Below are 25,535 nucleotides of genomic sequence, written 5' to 3' on the forward strand. Positions count from 1 at the left end.
AGATTTGTTTTTCGAATGGGGAAACACATCGCGGTCGGTTAAAAAATGAATATGCAGCCTACTTACACGTCAAAGCGGTCGTTCTGTCTTTCATAGGCTCGCTTTATTTTCCGGAGGACAGACGCTATATGGTTCCTCGGCAAACAGGTAATCGAACTACACCGCATTCCAGATTTTCATCCTGAAGATTTTTTTCTTCCCTCTTTTCAGGGCGGAGACGTCCCGCCTCTATTTCCTTCCAGTCCACACTTTGGCGTTTCATGCGAGGCTGAATGAGTTTCCTTCGGGGGGGGGGGCGTGCTGCCTTCAAAAGCTACTCATAAGCTCCTACTTCCGAGATCAACCATTGGAAATATAGACTTCACTTAGTATTTCATACACAATTAAACACACAACACATTTGTTCATTTATATCGACAGCTGCTTCCCCCCTGCAGCACAATGGATAGAAAGGTATTAACACAGGACACCGATGGATTTTTGAGCCAAATAAAATGAATTAGGCTTCTGGAAATAGAATCAATCCGCATGATTATTCTCACCAATGAACCATTTCACTAACCATTAGTTAGTTATTTTTTCAGTCATCTGCATTTCACTTGGTTGAATTTGGTTTACCTCCTTTTATTTTTGTTGTTAGCAGTTTTTTTTCCACTACAGCCTATAAGCTCAGGTCATTCACCTGCAGAGCTCCAAATTAAAAAGTAACCCGAATTTGGAAATTCACTGAGTTTACTTTAATTAAAAATTTGGGAGCTGTCAACAAGTTGAAGCCATATCATCAACTCTTGATGCATTGCACTCCCGACTATTTTTGCAGGTGCCTATACACGCAGGACGTTATCTCAGGATAATGTTTGAAGATTTTTGTCTTATTGAGTGTGTGAGAGAGTATAGAATGTGAGGACTGAAGGTATGCACAGGTTATGCAGTAAGGAAAACACCAGGGAAATGTGCATCAGACAGCAGCAATTAAGGTTTGTACACAAATGACTAAGAGTCAGGAATATGGGTGTGTGTGTGTGTGTGTGTGTGTGTGAGAGAGAGAGCGAGTGTATTCTTTTGCTCCTGACCCCCAGCCTCTTGTAGAAAATCATTGTGCACGTGTGACTGCAATTTTTAAATATAGCCTCAACTTTCTACTGCTGTCTCTCTTTTCCCCCTTACTCAGGTCAAATCTATTATTAATCTGTCCCCCATAGCCACCTGATGTGCACGCACACACACACACACACACACACACACACACACACACACACACACACAAAGCTGGAGGGCAAAACAAACCTGCACATGCACACGCACACTCTTTCTAAAACAGAGAGACAGGGAGAAAGGGCACATCAGGTACATCCTAAATTCCCGCAAGGTGTCCAACACACCTCTTCCTCACTGCACCAAAGGGGAACTTTGAGCTGTCTGTTAGAAAACGATTATTTCTCCTTGAGATCAGCACATGTTGCCGTCCTTAAACATTCATTTAATCTACAATATCTCACGACTGAACGCTATACAGTAGCAGTCCATGTGGGAAAACAAGCAAAAACCTCATACATCACATATTGCTTTCTCAAACAATAAGAAAGGCGATGCCCTTGAAAAACTTGCACACAGATGTACAGAAGCAAAGTGGTTTTAACCTCCGAATGACGAGCTGCTACTCTTGCATTTCCCTCCAAGTAATAACAAGTAAAACATGTGACAGGTGAAGATTAAAAGTGAGCATGAAGAAGACGTTACCTTCGCCAGGATGTGAGCACTGCTCTTGTGTCTGCATCTGTGGTTATACCCCCGGGACGAAATGAGAGATAGAGAGGTGTTAAGGTAAGATCAGGAGAGAAAGAGAGAAAGAAAGAGAGAGAGAGAGAGAGAGAGAGAGCAGTACTAACAAGAGGTCCACTCAGTGTTTTTCCTATCTGGCCTTCTATTCCTTTTGGATTGGCAAGACCGCTTGGGCCCTGAACAAGAGGAGGCTCCACAATACTCAAGTTGTGTGTTTGTTGCCTTTCTGTGTCTGTGTGTGAGACACTAGTCTGTTATGTAACCCACTAGTGGCACTGTCATTGATGCCAAAGCCGGAATTGACTAACTCACACACAACACACACACAAGGACAGGAAGAGGTTTAGCTGCAGTGCCAGTGGGGTTGAGGTGCAGGATATTAGAGTTGTAGTATCAACACACGCTCCCTCAGCCCACACACGTACAGTATACCCACACACAAAGAGTAACATATCTCCATATTCACGCTGTCTTCTGGCAGATGACATCCAGCCCTTAAATCCTTTCATCTCTTTCGTCCACCAATCCCTCCGTCTTATAATGTCCGCTCTCTGTGGCGGGGATGATGAGGATGTTTGTGGCTACTGTTGATCTGGCGTTGAATGTGAATGAGCCTCGGTGGTGAGAAACCAGATGACACCATTACATAAAGGCCCCGGCCATTCGGAGAGGACAGCTAGGCTTTTATTTTGCCACTGGTGTGTGTTGAGTGTTTGGCTAGCCAGGCTACCAAACTGTTTGAAATGTGGTATTCTTGGGCTTCTGTCTGTTAAAGGTAACTCCTGGTCTGTGTGTGTGAGAGTTTTGTAATAATTAGCTAGAAATTAATAGATATAACTGTCAATTGTTTGGAAGCACACTACCAATTATTTAACTCTCAATTAATTGCTAGCATAAGTCAGTGCACAGGAGGTCAGCTAGACATGCAAACAATTAACAATACAATTTAACACATATGGAAATAAATAATCAAGGAAAACCGGTTTACCTGTGTTATAATGGAGAAGTCGTGTTAAAGAAATCCAAAGCTGCTTATAAACTTTAAAAAAAAAGCGTATTGTTTCAGAACTTTGTCTCTATTTTCTCTGAATTTCTGTTCTTTCCAAATGTTGTACAAGTCTAGTAAGTCAACAGGAAGCTATGAATACATACAAAATAAGACTTACAGTGTGTTCTAATACTTCTGTTACTATTTCTAGGAACTCTTAGCTTTTAAAAGCTAAAATTAAGAAAGTTGAAAACTATTTTTTGGGAAAAAAAAGATGGTGAATGACATGCAACAAAGGTCCAGAAGGACGTGAAGTGTAAAAACTTGCGTTCTTCACCCCTTTTGGCCATCTGGACGCCCCAATATGTGAGAGCATTTCTGCAAAGAGAGGCAAGGATTTGGCTACTGGATTAAGGCTAGAATTAGGTTGTGATGGAGGCAACAGGGATTATGTCATTGGCAGCCCTGGCTTTGAATACAGTACACACAACCAAATCTGTCTAACTGCAAATCTTCAGGGTATAATGGAAGAAAAAAAACATGTTCAGACGATCGTCTCTAAACTGTCTCTGGTTTGGGAGCGCCTTGGATTATTAAGTACAGTTTGAGGACGTGTGCGTGCGTAGGTGTGTATGTTTGCTTGTATGAAGGGCAGGTTGACACAGGTGAGCTGTGTGTCATGAGTGGTGGAAGAAAAGAGTAAACAACAGCTTCAGAGAGGGAGCTGCTATGTTGATGGGTTTTTTTTAAATCACTGAGAACAGAAGAGAACATGCTCAGGCGATATAGTCACACGTCACATAAACTAAACATGTTAGCATCTCAGCACTATGCAATAAGTCAGCATGTAAATGCTGATCAACTGCTCTTTAGCAAGATGATGAGCGTACTAACATGTTTTAATGAGCAGATGCTCTTTGATGCATGAGAACACAGTGAGGGAACACACAGTTTGCCGTTTGTTCCTCTGTGAAATTGGACGGCCAGAACTCTACTCCCTATAATTATTATTACCGTATCCATCCCTGGCACTCCGCCGTTGCTCTCTACCGCTCCTTCTGTCACCCACATCGCTGCATCACTGTAAATAACTCATATGCGACAAACTTTTTTTTTTTGTGCTCGGAAAGCCACTAATTGCTGAGCTTGGAACAACCGGGTGTAGCAGCATTACCGCCGAGGCCACAGAAACAGCTTGTCACCAGCTTGGCTAATTGCTTGGATGTCTTTCCATGTGCCGAAAAAACTCCCATAATTAACAGGCAGGCTACTCCCAGTGAAAAACATTTTAATCTGAACATGGCTATTATGCGTGTTGAAATGGTTTGTTGTCACATTTCTCTCCAGCAGGCAGCAGGTACCTGCACATTTGCCACAAAGTTTTGTTACTTGTACTTGTAGTATTTCCATTTAATGCTCTTGTGAACTTAAAAAATAATTATATAATATAATATAATGCAATATTATAGATTAAAGTACCCAACAATATATTAGAAAATGTGTTAGGCCTCGACCTTCTACAACAGTAAAATACTACTTACACATTAATGCATACCGAAATGGTGTTATCAGCTGTAACCGCTGCATGAGAGCGGTGCAGAGTGGCGGCGATTAGCTAGCCAGTGGGGAACACTCACATGCACTAAAATGCAATAAAAGCGCACGCGACCGGCCGGGCTATGAAAACAAATGAAGGAGAAGCTCGGATAACGACACACACAGAGGAAAAGCCACTTCAGTCTCTGTTCAGATAGACAATTTTCCACCGTATCTTTACATAACAAACAGTTGGTTGCTGCTGTATTAATGCTCTGAAAATCAAATCCAGCATCTTTAAGTGAACTTTTCAATGCAAGACTGTTACTTGTGAAGGAGTATTTTAAAATTACAGTACTGCTTTTACTTAAGTTCCTTCCTCCACTGCCTGTGACAAGGATGTGCATATTATCCAAGAGCGGAAATGAATGGTTTCTACATTTAATCGTAAAACAATGTTATAGCAATGCATTACAAATTAAATGTCAAATATTGGTTTTCATCTGCTAACTATTGCAGTTTAAAGATGCACAGAATTAGATATTTTTTTGAGTCCAAAGTAAAGGAAAGTGTTGCTAAAAATGACATATGGTGAGCTCAAACACACACGCATTACACACACTCATGTGTAGAGCTCACGCTAAATTCCCAGCGAAGGTAAAAGTAGCAATAAAAAAAGGATTTTTTTAAGCCAAGGCATGAGACGCACACACATACTGTGTACTTTGGTTTGGACTATGGTTTGTGGCACAAATAAGGGGCATGGTGGAATATTAAACTTACAGTCACTTACTGTAAATTGGCTGTAAACCGATGCTGGACTTTTACCCAGGGACAGAAACAAACACATATTTCTACTACAGCGAATGACAAAAGTTGTGAACAGATGTGGGAAAGGTAACTGTGTGGTGATGATCAGCGCTCAGTATTATGTCTGTAAGTACTGTTTTGCTCTCCAGCCCAGTTTCCACAAAACAACAAAATAGTAATTTTTGGTTTATGAACAACAGTTATTATGGGAGCTCATGAGGTTGGATTAGAATGGTGAGGTGAGTTAAAGTTACCCAGTGTGTGTGTGTGTGTGTGTGTGTGTGTGTGTGTGTGTGTGTGTGTGTGTGTGTGTGTGTGTGTGTGTGTGTGTGTAGGCTGAATCATTTGGCTCCCACAGCCATCATGTTTGGACAGAAAGCAAACAACAAACAAGAGAAAAATAGAGAATGAATGGTAGAGGATTATTATGGAATGATGAGGTGAAAATAAACAAAACTGCAGACAATAAAGAGAAATGACTCAGGACTGACGGCGAGGAATGACGGAGAGAGATAACAGAGGAATGAGAGTCACGGTGTGCAAGATGGAAAGGAAAGAGGGAAGGAAAGGAGGAAGTGGAGGACTACAAAAGTACAGGTTTAATCGCCGGGGACTTACTGTTTTCACCAGGGCAACAGTAGCTGTCTGGGTCTGACTCATTGTGGTAGTACAGGTCCATCGCCTGGGGGAGAAATATGGCATTACTTAGTAAAACAAAGTGAATATATAAATCACAAAAACATGCAAAGTATATATTCAGTATTAGATGCACCCACATAGCAAATTGAGATTCAGACTGTGGTGGATTCAGTTCCAAAGCCATCAAATCATTCTTTCAAAGTCTATAAGAAATGCATATTCATTAATAACTGACCTGACATGTTAGGCAACACACTGGCTTGGTTGCGTACGTCCCTGCAAATCCGGTTTTGGATATATTGTTTGAATTCAGTTGAATAACAAAAGGTGTTCTAAGCATTGTGGAACGGTACAGCCCTTAGGCTTGTAATGTTTTTTTCAAGCCCTCATTATATAAATAAAATAATAAGCTGGCCAAGCTACAAACTAGGTCAGTGGTTCCCAACTTGGGGGTTGAGATCCCAACAAGGAGGTCACAAGACAAATCTAAAGGGGGATAGGATAGCACTCCGGATGGCCGGTTGAAGTGGTCACAACTGAACAAACGAACAAATGTAACCTGTGAAGAGGGGGAAGCGCACACTGATCTAAGCTGCTTATAAGCTCTTTAAAAGAAAAGAAATGAAACATTTTTGAACAGCAGCACTCTGAGTCAACATTTCTGGAACCACTGATTCTGACCCAGACTTGTTCGTGCCCCAGTTTCAGTCGGTTTCCACGCGTGGCGTGTTTTAACGAGGCCGGGTTTCCAGGGTGAGACTGCATTAAATCACTCGAGTCCTGTGCTGAAAGCGGTGAGAAACCTCTGCTCTAACAAAATGACGACACCGTGTTATTGTGCTTTAGTGAGACCGAACGCCATGAAAAGAAGATGAACTGCTTCTTGATCTTGTAGGCTAAGTTCACTTTGCAGCATGTCTTCAAACTGTACATAGAGACACAAGAGAGTTTCAAATGTATCCATTTATCTCTCTTTATCTATCAGATGTGGGCAGTGGTGGAAGTGTTAGAGATCTTAAGTAAACCCATATATTAATGGAATAATACTCCATAACAAGTAAAAGTCCTGGATTCAAAATCCTAAGTACAAAGATATTATCAGCAAAATGTCCCTAAAGTTTAGAAAGTAAAAGTACTGATGAAATCATTGAAAATATATATTTTTTTATTGTGAAATAATGGATAATTTGGACCCCAAACCATTATCAAAATAAAACAGTCTGGCAGGTTCAGAGGGGACATACCTCTTTAGTGGAACTGACACCAACTCAGACACAAAGGGCCCCGACTAGACATTGCGTTTTTGTAAAGGCTTAAACCACCAGATTAATTAAACATTTATTCCACAAATGTATCATATGTTGTTCACATGCACTGCTTTCCACCAGTGCATGTGAAGTGGTGTTTTTGTCTTTGTGTGTGACCGTTTTTGATTATAATTGTCAATACATTGCTCTACATACATGGCAGGTTGAATGACACAGAAATGTACAAGTAAAGACTCAAGAATGTGCACGCAAGGTCTCACATAGTTGTTCAACAGCAGCTATGTAAGTCTGTCACACTTTACCGTTTCACATACATTAACAGTGGGTTTGGCAGCTGTCACAGGACATTCCCGTGAAGCCACACCGTTGTGTCAGATTTTACTTGATGTTGTAGTCACTAATGGGCCTTTGCAAGTATTGCTGTTAAATACAGTGTTAGCCTAGTTTGCAATTCCACGTTGCAGCTCTGAAAACTCAGTATTCTCCCGTAGGTGTTTTCAGAGAGCCAGACAAGCTGAGGCATGTGTGTGTGCGTGTGTTTAAGTGTGAGAACACTTCAACAATCTGCCTGCATGCAGATGACATGGTCATGTCATCTGCATGTAAGTCTCAATATAGCTGACAGCAGCTTTGTCTATCCATCTTTTCCTCTCCTTTTTGCTGTCACACACACACACACACACACATACACAAACACACACATACATTCAAACACACACACACACACACACACACACACACACACACACACACACACACACACACACACACACACACACACACATATTGCTTGTTGTTCACATCCCCTTATACTGTTAACATCTCTCTGCAGTCTACAATCACTTTTCCATTCATGCCCCTTTCTCCTTGAATTTGCAAATGTTATGACATTTTTCTAAACTGTTTTTTTAGCAGTCTTGTTTGGTTAGACCAAATGCTGCTGATGCCATAGGGTTATTTAAAATAGCTCTCTGAAGTAGCCCAATTACAAGTACTGATACAAAGGTGGGTCATGTTATGTTGAATACCAATTAACAGTTTTGGTCAGTACTAAAACAGTGAACAGATGCCATGTGGAGAATCCTGCGAAGGCACTAGATATGCTCAGAATTTAAGTTATTTCAAAGTTAAAGTTGAAAAAAACCACAATGTAAATAATCTTTTACTGTACACGACTAACTTGGGGATTACCTTAAAACCTCCATCAAGGACATGTGGAAGTCCCCTGCTTTGCGATCCACTGATTAACGTAATAACTTAGTGTTTGCTCCCTGTAATTGAATTAGCTGTTGGCTAACTTACCTGTGTGCGTTGACGTGGTTGCCAGGTATCCTCCATGGCGTAGCTGATGTAGGGCCCGCTGCAGATGGAGCACTCCAGCATGACAGGGCTGGCCATGAGTGGCGACGCGTGGATCCCCCAGGACTGACAACCGCCCAGGTGGACATCTGACTCCTTCTGCTTGCCTGTATCGTCGCCGTGATGGCGGGAAAGCATCTTCCACTTCCTGACCTGAAAGCGAAGACAAGTGAAGGTGTATTTTGCAATAGTTTAAAACCAAGTACTACATGTGGAAGAAAAGCAACATTTAAGACCAGCTAACAAACGACCACAGCTTGAGTCAACACCTTCATTTTATGAGTAAAATAACTGAGGGACACATTTGCATTGGAGGCAGTGAGTAAGATCTCCGCTTTGGGAGAAATCTCCTCCCGTGTGACAGCTACACTCAATCATTTAGCATGCGACAGGCAACACTGACTGAATACATATCATGGGCATAAGCCAAAAAAATAGCCTTCAAGCACACATTTACAGGAGAGAGAAGGTGAGGGAGTTCCTGAGGAAACCAAATTGCATACTGTAGGTGGATCAGTGACCCAGAATGGCTGTTATATAAGGCAAATGGTGTCCTTGGCACACAGAGTGGACAGGTTCAATGACTGCAGCCATTTTAAATGAGTCTTATCAAGGCCTCTATCAGTGGCTGCTGCTCTACTGGCCTCTGCATTACCACAACTTGGCATGGGGAAATTTTGTGTGAGAGAGATCGTGCGAGTTCAAAACTTGCAACTCGGCAAAAAAACTTTCCCTGTGCATGAAAGGTTGCTCCCTTGACTATAATTATAGCTCAGTGCTGGAAGGACAAAATGGATCCAAACAATTGCACAGAGTGTCAAACACAATATGATACCATTCCATCACAACACTGTGTGTCTGTGCGTGTGTGTGTGTGTGTGTGTGTGTGTGTGTGTGTGTGTGTGTGTGTGTGTGTGTGTGTGTGTGTGTGTTTAAGGACTACAGCTATCTGTATCTACTGTGAAATCAAAGTGATACAGTAACTTTTTGCCAAAATTGTGAAAATTGTATTCAATCAAATACATTGATATGACCATTAAAGCGTTGTTTGGAAATACGTTTAGTCGCTTTCTGATGGAGAGTTAAACATAAAGCTACTGTTGGTTATCTTAGCCTCGCTTAGCACAATGGCTGGGAATGTGGAAACAGCTAGCCTGGCCTGTGTCCAACAAAATCTGCCAACAAGCACCTATAAAACTCAGTTAGGCAGATTTGGTTACCTTTGGACACAACCAGACATATGTTGGATTTTGTGTTTATTTCTTTTGAATCTACATCACTATATTTTTCACATCTAATTCAGATATTTCTTTATTTCAAACACATGTGTGTGAATATGTAAAGCACATACATATTTATTGCCAAAACACTTTTTCTCTAGGCAACATTTCATCATAGTTATGTATGTACAGACCCATAAACTGCTCTTTATTAGTCTGAACTGTACATGTTTAGCATTCAAATTATTCTTTATTGTATGGCCTCTTACTGAGCCTTCCAGAGAAAGTACCATTCATTCCTTTAATGGGTAAGAAAATATGTGCACAGGAAGTATAACACACACATACACACACACACACACACACACACACACACACACACACACACACACACGTATATGAATACCATCTCCTTTCCCTCCCCTTTGACCTGGTTTTGTGCTGCGACCCTTTAAGACAACAGTGGTCCTGCTATTAGTTAGGTTGCATAAGGCCTGTCCTATAAGATGTGTCCTTTCACCTCATAAACTCAGGATGTAATATAATACAGGGACATTCTCATACTACAGCCAGGATGCACACACCATACCAGACTTCATCAGACCACTTCCGTCTCCTTTGCCTTCTCCTCACTAACCTCTTCAACTGCCCTTTGCCTGTGTTCTTTCCACATCATCTTGTAAAGATGTAAAACAACAACAACAGTGTCTGAGTCATTGACAGAGTTACGTAAAACCTTTACCTTAAGAGTTGCCCTTTGCTCTCATACAGATGATCTAGCCATACGATACAGTGCTGAATGATAAAGCTGTGAACATTCTCGTAAACACATCACTCGCATTGCTACGGCTCACAACAACACTGTGCATACTGCAAATACACTTCATGATAAACAAATGCATAATACATCAGATCAGGTTCTGCATAAAGGGGTAGACAAGAGAAAAACAGCACTGACAGAGAGGCACAGCGGTCAGAAACACACAGTGCCTGAAAGACATGTAATAGATTATTTGCTGATCTGGCAAAATATGTAATATGTTTTTTTGAAACTGGTGTTTAACGCTGCTGTATTGCATCGTAAGGTGTTTCTTATGTTGTGTTATGACCCTCTTTCCTGGTAACCCCCCTTTTGTTTGCATCGCCCTGCTTATCCTTCTCTGTCCTCTACCGGCTCTCCTCGGTGTGCTCCTCCACCTCTAACAAGCTGTGTGACGTCCCACATATGTCTGAGCATCAAAGAGTAATGAAATGAGGGGAAGGCGAGCGAGCATCGGTGGGGGGGATCATAAAGTAGAAGAAAGGAATGAGGTGCGAGTGGAGATATGGAGACAAAGAAAAACATGTTTGAAAGACAAAAAGATAAACAGAGAGAACGAGAGTGTGAGATATTCTTGCATAAGCCGTCCCGTTCCCCGACAGAGATAACCGACAAGGTCACTGCTCTGTCTTCTTTTGCTAGTTCCTTGATCGCAAACACAAACTTTTAAAGAAAATAGTCTACTAAAAGAGAGCAGGACAGAGAGAACTGCAACGTTATTGTTGAACAGGGGAACAGACAAAGGAGTAAGTTTGGGATTTCAAACTGAAGCTGCTTTGAGGCCATTTTCCTCCTTTGGGGTCATATTCTGACTCTTTTCATAAATCCTGAGGAGCGCTGAGGTCAACCCTGACTTACTGACTAATAGTCCTATTCATGGTCCTCTAGTGTGCCTCAATCTCTGCAATGAAAAGCCTATTTATTCATTTGTTTCATTCTCCATTGTTCTGATGTCAAGCCACACCTCCTGTCTCACCGAGATAGACAAACATATCAAATTACATGAGCACAGTTTGACTGAATTGGCCAAAGGTGGAAACCTTGGTACACTGACTTTAAAAACACTCACTTAAAAAAAGTCACCTAAGTCATCCAACTTCTAGTTGTGAAGACATTTCACTCAAAACGACACATAAGATCCTGGTGGTGCTAGATGAAAAAGCCAGTAGAGCATGAATGTCTGTTCAAAATTCAGGCAATAGTTGCTGATATATTTCAGTTTGGATCAAAGCGGTGGATATCAGCGCTAACTGTCCATTCAAAACACAGGTTCCACAGCATGCCAATATACTCGTTTTGCATCTCCTCCTACTTTTTGCTGCTGCATGACGTTGGTTTTGTGTTCGTGGATTCAGGGTTTAGCACCATAAAACCAGAATGAGGTCTTGAGGTTGACTTGAAGTGGAAATGGAATAATAGGTTTGAGGCTTTAACAGAACAACAAAATGCAGTATGTAACAAAGTACAAGTACAATAGCTTGTTGTGCACTAGTAATGCCATGAGTAAGCACATTGTCCATGTGGAAGCAGATCAGGTCAACTCTAGGCTTAGTTGTCGAGGGAGAGCCATAAGACCCAAAACCTCAATGCACTAAGCAGTTTCAACAGAGCTGAGTGTGGAAATGGAAGAAGAAAAAAATTACACTGCATAGTCAGGGTGCTGCAGAGTCTCTGTGGCTCAGCAGTTTCTTGGCATTAGCTGTGGAACATCAAGATGGAAGACGGGATTAGCTGGGTTCTCAGGGTAGATTAGAACAACAATAATTCCCAAATTCCCCCACAATGAGACTGGGAAGGGAGGATACTAGTGGATCTCCCTGATACGGAGGGAGTTGAACCACACGAGTTATAGAAACGGATACAGAATATTCAAATGACTGATTATTCACTAATATTTATCCTACATTATAGTCCACTTCAGTCAGTCAATATCAGTTGTTCTCACGATTAACCTCTTTCTTCAAGCACTCTTGCACTGAAACCCTGAAAGTCTTATCAATAATGAAGATGTGTCACTTCTTCACACCCACTCACCCTTACATTTCACCGCACAACATGCAGTCATGCAGATATATCTCTCTCTAAGTACACCGAATGCCTTGGTTATCTGTATCAAACCAGACACAGCTTAGACAGGATGGCTCTTAGCATCACAAACCACCTGCGTATACTTTTCCTTCTTCAGCTCCACTCTAGTTTATTATAGCTAGGGTTGTGGTAAAACACAACAAAGCTAATTCACACATCCCCCTGTGTCACGACAAATCCAGCAAACCGCAGCCAAGGTATGAAGTGCCTTCTGTATTTATCTCCTTTTTTGTGCTTTGGCAGAGGAAGCCTGTATAATGCTGCAGTAGCAACAGAAACAAATGCATTGTGCCATTTCGGGGTGTGTGTGTGTGTGTGTGTGTGTGTGTGTGTGTGTGTGTGTGTGTGTGTGTGTGTGTGTGTGTGTGTGTGCGTGTATACGCTTACTGTGAGCAAAGAAGAGAGATCATGCAAGAAAGGTTATTACTGCAAACCACGTTCTTCCACTGCCAGAGCTCTTGGCCTTGGAACAAATGAACGCCAGAGGATTAGTAGCCTCCCATTGCTAAGTGTATGCTAAACAGGGTATAGCATAAAACTGCTTTCCAGAGCCTGGGATAGTTTCCTCATTTAAATGCTGCTTAAATTATATGTTTAACTCAGAGGAGAGAAAAAACATAGTAGAGTCATAACAACAGGAAGAGCAATGAATGATGGCAGGAAATCATCAAGGTTGTAAAGGATATAGAGCATGATTCCAATAAGTTTAGAGGCAAGGTTTTCAACAGTCAACCAGCTGACTTTACCAGTATTACCAGGAGGACAAGAAGGAGCTGGAAGTGTGCCAGACTGATACAAAGTTGGCTTAACACCAACGCTAAGCTGGCACCTCACCAGTTTCATTACTGAGTGCAGAGTGTAAAAGACTCAGGGGATTCTGACCTGTGCCGCGAATATGAATATGTGCTGAGGTCTTTAACAAGGAGAAAAGAAAGTTTTGAGTCAATTAGCTGAATTGTTTAAAAGAGTACAACAGAAGTTTGGAATGAGAAGCATTTCTCCCTGGTATTGGTACAATATGCATGACAAGCCAACCACTTGGAAATTGATTTTTGCTCCCAGTACTCTCTGTGTGACTCTTTGTATCAAATATAATTGGACCATGTGGGTTGATCCTCTTAATATCCACTTATTCCCAAATACAAGCTAAAAAACGCTTTCACAGTTATGTAATTCATGCTTAATGCATCAACGGCTGGAATTCAAGGGAAGTTTTTCATCAGGTAAGCTGTTTGGCAAGTGAACTGAATGTTGGTTTGGAAAGACACAGACAACAAAGTTCATGTTTTTGGGTGCACTTAGTTATCCAATACAACAGCCCTGCAATGAATCATACTGTTTTGTTCAGACTGTGTCCGAGAGTTTATAATTCTATTTTAGACAGCTGTTTGTTGGTTTCATAACTCTGTTTCTAATAATGACTTAACTATCTGCGGAAAAACACCAAATCATCCAAAAACCAAGATTTTCCACCCGGAGATTGCCGTTTAAATTTTAACAGTTGCTGATGGCTAGAGTCCAGAATTGGCGTCCTTGCCTTGAAAGGGTCAGTAAAGTGCCATTAAAAAGTAAAATAGGACACACAAGTCATTAACCATTAGCTTCACTAAGAAGTGATCTACTTCCCTCTCAGAACGCACAAGACACCTCACAGATAAGACTATGTCAAGAGCCAAAGTCCAACAGAAACGTATTCTCACGCTAGAAAACCTCGGGCACCATGAAAGTCAAGACAAGACAATGTTAAAATGTTCGACAAAAGTTAATGTGTGGGAGGAAGGTGTGGGCATTTCTGTTCCTAAAATCCCCCGAATTGTCATCTGATTGTAGCACCTGAATTGCATTTGCGCTTGTTATCGACTGACAGACTCACTTGACAGGGTCTTTGAATTAAATCAGTCCACCAACAATTGCCTTCCTCGCGTTCTCATTCACTCTTTCAGACACAATGCATTAGCATTCGTGGAACAGAGCTCAGCCTGCAGGGGCCTTGTCACTGCTGAGGGAGAACGAGAGGGAGATTCGTCACACGTCGTCTCCCTCTGTTTCGTCACTGTGGAGAGCGAACCGGTGCGGCCGACTTCCACATGAGAAACGCACTCTTTAAATGCCACTGATCATCTGAGCTGGGTGGTGTTTTTTTGACTGTGAAGAAAAGGTATAGCTTTGATCAAGCTTTTAGTTCCAGCCGTCGTTAACAAAATGAGATTACCTCGCAGACAAATGGGGTTTCTAGAAATTCATGTTTTTCACCACTTTTGGCTGAGATCTAATCAATAGTTGACAACACAGGCTGCATTGGGAGCAGATACAAATCACTGTTCTTCTTGGACACGCTTGGCTTCTCTCATCTCCCTGGATTTCTTCACCCCCAATCTTTTTTGTTCCCTTCCTGCCTTCCTTCTCTCCTTTCTTCATTCCTCCTCTCTCATGCCCTCTCTCTCTCTCTCTCTTATTCTCTTGCATGAATAATAAATGGACAGAGCGGGTCAGGCCTTTGTGGATACAGTTGGTGTTCAAACAATAGCAAATATACTGACTGATTAACAACACTATCACATGATCCATACTCAGAAATGACCATAAGGAAGTGAAAATGATGCCATAAGTCACTTGGGTAATGGCTTATATAATACATAATGTTTTGTTGGTCTCTTGTATCTGACTTGATGAGAAGTTTCAGGAGCAGTTTGATTACAAAATGCAATCTAAAGTGTTTTCTGAAGTTCCAGTAAGATTCTAGAAAAGTACTGAAACTGTGAGATAACAAGAGAGATAACATCACGGCACAACCAGCAGTCAGCGAAAGTTCATGTTGTTTTCATTTTTAATTTAGTCTTCATCAAGAACAGTACAGGTTTGATGTAAGAGATTAGTGGAAAGGCTGCGTTTGCATTAGCTCTGTGTGTGTGTGTGTGTGTGTGTGTGTGTGTGTGTGTGTGGCATATCTACGTGATGTTGCGTACATGGGACAGTACAGGACGTCCTTATCAGGAGGATTTATAAGCTTTTAATTTCTGGTCATGCTCAGGCAGTGGGGCAGATACTCTGACCTCATCCTCCATCTACTGATAATACTGTCCTCTCAGCTCCTCTCGTCTCTCTCTATATCACTGTCCAGTGTTTACGTCTCTCCCCTTAGCTCCACCAATCCCTCAACTGACTAATTTTTCCTCTCCTGCCATTATTGTTTACCCTTTGTCTATTTTTAATTCTAATTTCCTCCGAATTACCAATCTTTCCTCCTACTTACAGTAAACCTCCCCTCCTGTTCTTTGTTATTGTACCTGCTGTTATCGCCCCATGGAAGAAAAAAAAAAATGCAGGCACCATAAATTGAGTACACTGATTTCATAATATAATAAGATCAGCACCATAAAGTTGGTCTATCTTTAGCCTTGGCTGTGGTAGACTAAAGCAGCAGAGGGGTGAAGGCTATAAGCAAAGCACTGGGTCAAGGCTTAGCTAAGCTACCTGCATTCTAAAGGGTGCTAATGCTTCGTAATTAGAAAAACAAAAGCTGCTGTGATGGATTTTCAATGAGTAGGAGGTGGGCAATCTGTCATGGACGCTGTTCTGGAGAGAGAACAACCGAGGTAGTTGTCCTTACATTAATTCAAATATTGCAGAGCTCATGATTTAGAAGGGGTTAGTGAAAACTATCCTACATTTACAACAGCATAAAAAGCAAAAAATGAAAAGCTTCGTATGAGACATGACAAATGTCCCTGTAGCTTTCCCTTCTGTCTCTGCACCCTTTAGGAGTATGGGCCTAAACTGACACTGTGTGTGAACGCCTGGCGTCTTATTCATCTCCTCCTCCACTAAAAATGTGACAGCAGCCTCTCGGCGTCATCACCCCACTTTCTTAAGTCTGAGACACTTGTATAGACAGCGACTGATTCGGTTCACTTTGATGGGTTGACAAATTTCCTATTGAAGCTCTGCTCATTTGCATCTGAGTCAGGACGTGGGTGGCCTCGTTGGAGCGACGGGGAATTTTTCCGTTACTGTTACATTTGTTGAACAAGCGTCCTGCCCTGCGAGTGTTTGGCAAGCCAACTCGAGGGCCTGAGTTGTGAAGTGTTTGGACAGAGTGTGCCGAGATATGGTACAGTATGTATGCAACAGCGCAGAACATGACGTCTGTGTGTTTTTGTAGTGGACTATTTGGCAACGGCACACAGGAAGGGTGCATTTCAGTCCATATTTAGGTTGTGCATCTAACCGCTGCTCTATGTTGTAAGTTTCCAGTTTGAATGTGGTTAATCAATGATTGAGTCTTCGATCACGAAACCACAGTGGAGTAGCTGCAATAGGTCAGTCCAATTTAACACCACATTGACCTTCATTGACTTTACACATACTATGCAGTGTGAACTAGCTATGACTCACCGCAGAAACCCCTCCTCTTTAACAACCCCCACCCCCAGCCTGCTCCAAACACCCATTCATTCTACACACACACACACACACACACACACACACACACACTCACCGGTTATCTCCAGTGAGACATTAGTGACAGATCTATTGGTTGTGAGGGCAAGAGGTGGAATTGATGGGGAGATAGAGTGAGATAGAACTGCCTGGAAGAAATCCAGAGCTAAATGAAACAAAATGGAGAAAAACCCCCACAAACTTAGGGGCTGAAGGAAAGAGAGCAAACCGATGGACAACAACACGGTCCTTTTATAAATCCTTACATGAGTCAACGTTGTTTCTCGGTGCACACACTCACATGCAAACACACACAGTGCACAGTGTGGCTTTTGTCTTGCTGGGACAGTGATGACTCATTCTCTCCTGTCGCCCATGGGACTGGAGAAACACACACACACACACATACACACACACACACACACACACACACACAAAAGCAGGGAACCATCTGATGGGTGATGATTGATAAGAGGGGGATGGCTATTATGATTGCAGTTGCAAGGATAACCTAGACACCTGCAGCAGCATCAGAGTGAATGGACTGGGGGTGTGTTTGGGCGAGGCCTTTGTTGACAGCATTCTCTGGAGTTAATTTTTTATTTAATTACACCACAATGTTCATGGTCAGTAACACCAGCTCGTGTTGAGCAACAACAACAACGTTTTTTTTTTTTTTTAAAACGCCCCAGTCTTCTTACTGTTTATGTTACATAACGACACTCACGGTAGAGCTTAAAGGGAGAATAAAGACAAACAAAACAATGTCTAGGGTCCTGTTAATATACCTAATTCGCTTCTTTGACTTATTTTAATGAGCGCTAATGGGCAAACAGAGGGAGCTGTGTGAAATGAGTGTTGTTACAGAGTGTGTTAGTGGATCGACTTGCACCTGCAGGCCAGACGAGGACGTTTGTGGTGAGAGAAAGGCAGGATGATGGGAGTGGACATTCCTCTTTTGTATGGCACACATTATGAAATAGATTGCATTGTCCTTATTAACTCTTCATTTAACCCTTAGATTTCCTATCATGTTTCTTTAAATGCATTATGTCATACGCAATTAAATGTATTCCTCCTGACATTACTGTAATATTATTTTTTTAAATTAATTTATTATTGAATCATTTTGCGTTGTTGAACTTTATGATGTCTTTGGTAAATACAATGTTGTTATAATTGATAGAAATGGTGACCAAGCTTTGAAAATAAGACTTAAGTTCTACTAAATGAAGAGTGGGCATAGTATTCACTGCCTACAGCTGCGTGTGTGTGTGTGTGTGTGTGTGTGTGTGTGTGTGTGTGTGTGTGTGTGTGTGTGTGTGTGTGTGTGTGTGTGTGTGTGATGGAGGTGACAAATGATACTGCAGGTGATTATGTAAGGTACAGTGAATTAATGACTGACTGCTGACACAAATGCATTCATTGGCACTCTCACGCTCTCTTTCTCTCTCTCTCTCTCTCTCTCTCTCTCTCTCTCTCTCTCTCTCTCTCTATATATATATATATATATATATATATATATATATATATATTTGTTTTTCTTTTTACCTTGCAGCCTTTGCTCTTGTCATGGCCGCCGGTTTGCCCACTGGCAGGGCATGGCGAGCTCGTCTCCTGGTGGTAGTACTGTCCGCCCTGCAGGCCGCTGTAGTGACAGCAGCCGTAAGGCGAGGGGAAGTGTGTGTACCACAGGTCATCGGCCAGTGGACACTTTGGACAGGAGTAAAGGAGACCGTTCCCTTGGGCCTTCTCAACGCTGACCTTCGGGTTTCGCATCCATCTTCGTACCTACGCAGGAAATAAGCGTAGAGGGAAAAAGGTTAGTTTGACCTCACTTTAACTTGTTACATGTTCTAGTTTCTCATCATCCCTGATTACATGTCATTTCAAGACACACCGAATTAACCTTCAAAGAGGCACAGATTGCTTCTATTCTCTGCCACACGTTGAACACATGAATTAGATAGGGGAACGCACACAAAATGACATACATGCACACACACACACACACACACACACACACACCAGTCGCATGTAGATGACACAAAGCACAAAGGCTGATAGAACCCTCAAATATGACTGAGCGTAATGTCAAAATCTTTGACTTTACTTGTTTTAATGTCAGCAATACTTCAGAAAAAAAGCCCTTCTACGTCCTTGTCACTAACAGATGTTCACATTATGCAAACAATGAGCGAGACATTGTGTTTAATTCACATGCATAAGTTGGTGCATGCAAAGTGAAAGTGGAGAGGAAACTGAAAAAGTGGATCATGGAAGACAGAAGGATAGCAACAGGGAAAGAAAAGCATCATTTTCAGGAGAAGATTTAAGAAATCTCATCCTGCAGCGTGAATCGAACATTTAGCAAACACACACAGCGGGGGCAGTAGCCTGTGTGACTGTGCAGCACAGAGTGCAGACAGCTGTGGCACGCACGCACACACACACACACACACACACACACACACACACACACACACACACACACACACACACATTCACACACAGGGATTGAATGCCTAAGTCGAAGGGTAGCCAGACAGCACGTCAAGGCATGTCGGGTCTGACGGAAAAAAAAAGACTTGGAAAAACACTCCAGCAGGTCGCCACAAAAACAAACCAGCCACTGTAGGACTAGCAGACGTATCTGATGACACACACCTACAGTAAAATAAGAACACTACCACACAAGTTTCTTCACACAGAACATGAACGTTGGATTGACATTACATCCAATTAGAGGATTCTTTCCTTTGATATTTGCTATCGCATCAAAAGCAGAGCCACACATGTTTTGGCATTGCCCTGTGGATCAGACAGTGCGCTGTCATACCTCTTGTTTAACATGTCACTCTGACCATGATACTGATGAGTTGTCATCCAGACCTTAACACGTATTCACCTCAGAAACACAGTGCTCACAGCAGTAGGAATATGGGTTTTTTCTGTTTGTATACATTACATTACATTACCGTCATTTAAACTTTGTTTAAATGTTGCGTTTCAAAATGTTCACTTGATACAGTCCAAATTCACAGACAAAACAACACACACACACACACACACACACACACACACACACACACACACACACACACACACACACACACACACACACACACACACACACGCACGCACAGAGCGATTGATTTTATATTTCCTCCATCATTTCCTGTACTCATTTGTATGATACAGAGCTCTGTCTGCTGTCCCCGTTATGTAATCGGGTTTATTTAGACACAAATAGAGGGACAATTAAACGCTCAACAGCAGCAGGCATTCATTCTGATTTGGGGCGATGTGCCGATGCATATCTGGAAGATTATATTTTTCTTTATACGGTGGAGCACAGAAGGAAAGCCAGTTTTATACAGAAATATGCACAAGAAAGGCAAGAAAAGCTAAAGATGTATCATAGATGCATAGATTGATGGAGCCTCATACCTGATTAATATTTGACTTCTTTCTTTTTTTTAATCCCATGGGAGACTCGTCGGAGCAGAATGTGCCTGTGGGAGTGCATGTGTGTTTGTGCGTGGGTGTTAACACAACACAATCTGCTCATATCAACAGGCCGAGTCATCAGGGATCTACACCATACTGTACACCATCTGAGACCAACACACACTTCGGAAAAACCCTACTGTGACCAAGAACCCATGTCGATGACACAACCAGACTAGAAAAGTATCTAAGTATTCCCAGCAACCTAAAACCAAGGAGTATTTATCAAGTACACATGAGGGTTGATTGTTTCCAATTGTTGTTGAAATGTATTCACTCCCTGAGGCTGAAAATGTGGTAACTTGAACGCAACAACCTGTGCAATAAACACTTACTTTATCATCTGATTTATAATATGTTTAGGTAATGGAAAAAATGATGTGCCATTACTCCCAAAGCAATACTGTAATTATTGAATCAATGCATCAATCCGCCTCTCCTCCACAAGCTGGAAGTAATGTTAGTCATTTCCTTCCCATCTTGCCCCGAAGTCATATTGCTCAATGTTTTCTTTTGATCTCATGTAAATCTGCGGCAAATCATTCAGATCTGAGGGAGCAGAAGTTGTACTGTTTGTCAAGCTCGGCATGTTTTGAGGGAGTGTAACAAACACTAATTGGGGTTCTGACAGATAACAGCATATCAACTGAAGCTCACAAGTCCAGATCATGTCAACACTATGACGTCACTTACATTAACAACTCACTGGGTAACAATGGGCACCCAGATGCATCAACATATGCATCTTTTCTCTTTGTTGCTTTTCTACTTTCTTCATTAGCTTATAGCACAAGGTTTGTCAGCGTGTCACTGACATGCATATTTAAATGGATTTAGTTTTCATTTAGTTTTCCTAAACTAACAATTGTATTTATCAATTAATCAGACTTTTTGATTGATTAATTGATTGCAAATTGAAAAGTTGGAAAACCTGACTTTGTTTGAACTTTTGCTCGGACAATTTCTGATGATTACTGATTAATAAATGATCAAACTATAGTTGCTGATTCATTTTCTGTTCATGCATTCTTTCTTTTTTTTCTTAGCTCTACATCTGTTATTTTTCTTATGCATGACATGCATATACTTCAAGCACAATCTTCTACTTTCTAGTATGGCATACTCCGTAGAGGGTTAACAAGTTGGAATAAATGGTTTGATTAAAGATAATCAACAATGTGTTGATGCCTATAGGGCAGTAATAAGGACAACGTAAGATTCCTGATTGTGAAAAATCCCCCTGTAGGAAACTTTCCTTTTTGCTTTTAGCTCGCTCTTTCTCTTATCTTGATGTCTCATTTAAAGGTAACCAACCCATGACCCTTTATTAATGATTTACTAACATTTATAACTGCAGATTTGGTGGATTATTTGAAAATAAGTCATTTACAAGGGTTAGTTAGTCAGTGACAAATGATAATTAATCATATAATCCACTTTAATAGTCTACAAAGGTATTTAGGATGTAAATCTTCAATAAAATGTCCAAGACATACTTATGAAATTGTAATGCTAAAAAGTAAACATTTACTGCAATTTGACTTAAGTTGGATGAGGAAAACGCCTGCAGTAAAACCTTTATGAAGTGCGCCTAAACAGAAAGCTGTACCAAATGTCGACGTCAGCGCACACACTCGACACAAACACGCACACCAAGAAAACCAATTAATTAACGCAAACCATTAGCATTGCACAGGAAATGAGCCTTGTGACAGCACTGCAGCATAATGCAGGATATGCTGAGCAGATCTTTAACTGTAGGACCTCGCCAGCTCGGTGATGTCATGATTTTAACACAACAGACACTTGTGGGTTCTGTACTGAAACAGTGTTTTGGAGCATGCATTACACACACACACACACACACACACACACACACACACACACACACACACACACACATGCAAAGAGAGACACACACACACACACACTTGCAGTAAACCCAAGTACGCAGGGAGACGAATATTGTGCCTGATTAGCAAGGCTTAGCTTTTACAATGACATCATCTTTGGCATTCACACACACACACACACACACACACACACACACACACACACACACACAAGGAGAGAGAGGGAACACTCCGGCTGTGACACCTCCTCTTACTGTCAACACACTTTTCACTCTGGTAGTGTAGGTGCATGTGTAGGCAGACACACACGCAGATGCATCAATCCCAAAATGTGTGTGTGTGTGTGTGTGTGTGTCACCCAAACTGACCTTTCTCTTGACAAACTGGAAAGCAGAGCACTTCTTAAAGGAAAAGGCAGTCTTCTCCCCACCTCCTCCACCTCCCCCACCTCCCCCGCCTCCTCCTCCTCCTCCTCCTCCTCCTCCTCCTCCTCCTCCTCCTCCTCCTCCCCCGTTCACCAGCTTCATGGCCGACACCGGCACTCCGTTTGCCTCTGTAGATCCCAGCGTGACGGAGAGACTGACAGGGATTCAAACAGAAAGAGGAAGAGTTGATTAAGGCACGAGAAAGAGTGCGAGCGCGGTAGATGAAATGATAGGGACGCTCCTGCATTGAGAGAGAAAGAGAGAGAGAGAGAGAGAGGTGGCAAAAAAAAGAGGGTGGGAGAAAGAGAGTGAGAGGAGGTGGAGGTGGAGGTGGAGAAAACAGATGGACTGTAAAAATGAGAGGGACAGAGGCAGGACGCTGCAATAAAAATGATATCACTGAAACGACTAGGGGTCAGGATGGAGAAAAAGACAGGGAGGATGTGAGAGAGAATGCATGCAAAAAGATGGAGAGACGAAGAAGGAGGAGGAAGGTACCCGCTCCTGTTGCTGTGAGGAGAAAACAGCTCTGTTTACAGCCACGGAGTCAGTAAGCTGTCTGATGTGTGTGTGTGTGTGTGTGTGTGTGTGTGTGTGTGTGTGTGTGTGAAGTTTACCAATGCGTGTGTTAAGTGTATTCACATGCAGAGCGTCTTTACATATCCTTCCAAAGTGTGTCTGCGTGCACACATGCCTTCGTCATTCCATACCTTTATACTGGTGTGTTGGCTGGTTCTGCTGCACCTTTAACAGCCTCTTTTTATCCAAGGATCCTGGATCAAATGCACCAACTCCTTGCTCCTCAGGTGTCTCTTCCCTGTTGTTACCGAACTATGCTCCCATGCCCAAAAGAGGGTTGGGAGAGTGTCTCAGTGTGTGATGTGTGTGTGTGTGTGTGTGTGTGTGTTTGTGTGTGTGTGTGTGTGTGTGTGTCCTCAGTGGTGCTGTTTGGAGTGCACTGTGAGTGAATGCATTGATGTCGATGCCGTGGTGTCAGCCTGTAAACAAACACCCAGGAAGTGTTTGCATGAGAGTATAGCATGTGTGTGATGTGTCCAGCTGCAGTCCTCTAGCTCACACCAGCGCTACTTTATCAATGAAAGGCTCTGCAATGAGCAAATGCCGCCACTCTCTCCATCTCCCCCTCTCTCCCTCTCTCCCTCTCTCATCACCACACTGCCCTCCCCCATTTCCTCCGCTCGCTCAATTTTCTGCTGCAGTCGATGGTGGCGCCTCCCTCTCTCTCTCCCTCTCCCTCTCCCTCCTCCTTCAATCTAACCCACCTCACACTTCATCCTCTCATGATTTCTTTCTCGTTTCTTGTCTGACTGAAAAAGACAGGGACACCCAAAATATGTCTCCACCACAGTAAGTGTGTGAGGGTTTAATGTAGTGTGCTATCTTTCCAGCTTTGATCCAGATGGCTTTCATACACACACACACACACACACACACACACACACACACATGTAATCATATCTGTGTGTATGCCCTTGCCTTTGTACCTATAACACAGGGGTAGTTTAATTTCCTGATGTGACTCAAGAACGATAAAGATGAATCATGTTCCTTTTATGAGTCCATGTACTTAACGTGCACAGCAAACCTGGCAACACAAATAAAATCTTTAAAATAATTTTAAAAAATAACAAAATGTTTCTAGTTGCGAGTCGGCTAAATTGCATTGAAAATAAATAATAATAAATTAAATATTAAGCCAAAAGAAAGAACAGTTAGATTGTTATCATTGAAATAATTGCAATGTCCAATTAACAACTGATGTTTGCTTAACATCACCCATCCAGGTCGATATCGTTCACTGTTCCTACTTATACCTACGAAATGTAATTTAATTTTTATAGAACTGACGTGCGGCGCTCTCTTCAAGGACGTCAGGAGGCGTAGTCTAAACAGTGACAAAGTCCACATAGAGGGTGGATGGCTGGATGGCTCAAACAAGCACAGGACTTTTACCCAGGAGACTGATGTCCATGTCCTGTGCAAACCCAAGTTGTGACTTATATCACCTTAGCTGTGTTACGTAACTTGCATTCTTGACTAACGCTACATAAGTAAGTCAGGCAAGAAATGTACCTATTTTAATCCACACTGTGATCTTTCCCAACCCAAACCAGGTAGTTTTGGTGCCAATGACAGTCGTACAGAAAAATGAAACGTAACTTTTTTGTACACGATCATACGAACCGTTGTATGAAGATAAATTGACTCATGATGAGGAAATTGGATTTGACTTGACCTTTGCCGACTGTAGCTCACAAACTCAAATGGCCTGAGGCATTTCTAGCGGCTAATGTCAAAGTGTGACTTGAATTATAATTGGGGCTAGATCCTTTGTTTCTTTTGTTTTTTACCAGAAGTAACTGCTCTTATCTGATCAGTTCGTGTTTGGTATGAGTCAGTGAAAACAGTTTTTACCGTGGTTAGTTGGAGTGAAAATCAAGATCTTTGGTCTTTGAATCTACTGACTGTTAGTTGTTTCTGTCTTTAAATTGGTCACTTGGAGTCAGTTCAAAAACATCAGCATCTTTAAAAGAACTGTTTGACATTAAGGTAAATTAGTTTGTTTGCTTTCTTGCCAAATCGAGAAGATTAATACCAGTTTCACATCGCTATGCTAAATATGAAGGAATCCATGCAGGTAACTGTCTTAACTTGATGCATATACACAAATATAGAAGTGAGAAACAACTTGGCCCTGTCAAAAGGTAGAAATATACAAATTATCGCTAATTAAGGTGTTATATTATGATTGTAAAAACAAGAGTTACAAATCAGA

At 41.8% G+C, this 25,535-nt stretch overlaps 1 protein-coding gene across 2 annotated transcripts in view; it reads right to left on the bottom strand.

Annotated features, from left to right (window-relative positions):
* The window catches only part of sgk1 (serum/glucocorticoid regulated kinase 1), a 30,232-nt gene extending 6,395 nt beyond the window's left edge, over positions 1 to 23,837 (bottom strand). The window contains exons 1-5 of one of the 2 annotated variants that reach the window (XM_068708792.1): positions 23,449 to 23,837; positions 22,682 to 22,892; positions 18,502 to 18,741; positions 8,326 to 8,535; positions 5,735 to 5,798 (exon numbers count right to left, since the gene is read on the bottom strand). In XM_068708792.1, the coding sequence (XP_068564893.1) occupies positions 5,735 to 5,798; positions 8,326 to 8,535; positions 18,502 to 18,741; positions 22,682 to 22,840 (673 nt within the window). In that variant the 5' untranslated portion in view covers positions 22,841 to 22,892; positions 23,449 to 23,837. Of the gene's footprint in view, positions 1 to 66; positions 217 to 5,734; positions 5,799 to 8,325; positions 8,536 to 18,501; positions 18,742 to 22,681; positions 22,893 to 23,448 lie in introns of those variants that run through there. The other variant, XM_068708795.1, reaches the window with a different exon arrangement.
* Between the last annotated feature and the right edge of the window lie 1,698 nt (positions 23,838 to 25,535).

Source organism: Cebidichthys violaceus, unplaced genomic scaffold (genome assembly GCF_023349555.1).
Source record: "Cebidichthys violaceus isolate CVI_PGR_0920_01 unplaced genomic scaffold, fCebVio1.0.p SCAF_14, whole genome shotgun sequence".
In the NCBI taxonomy this organism is placed as follows: domain Eukaryota; kingdom Metazoa; phylum Chordata; class Actinopteri; order Perciformes; family Stichaeidae; genus Cebidichthys; species Cebidichthys violaceus.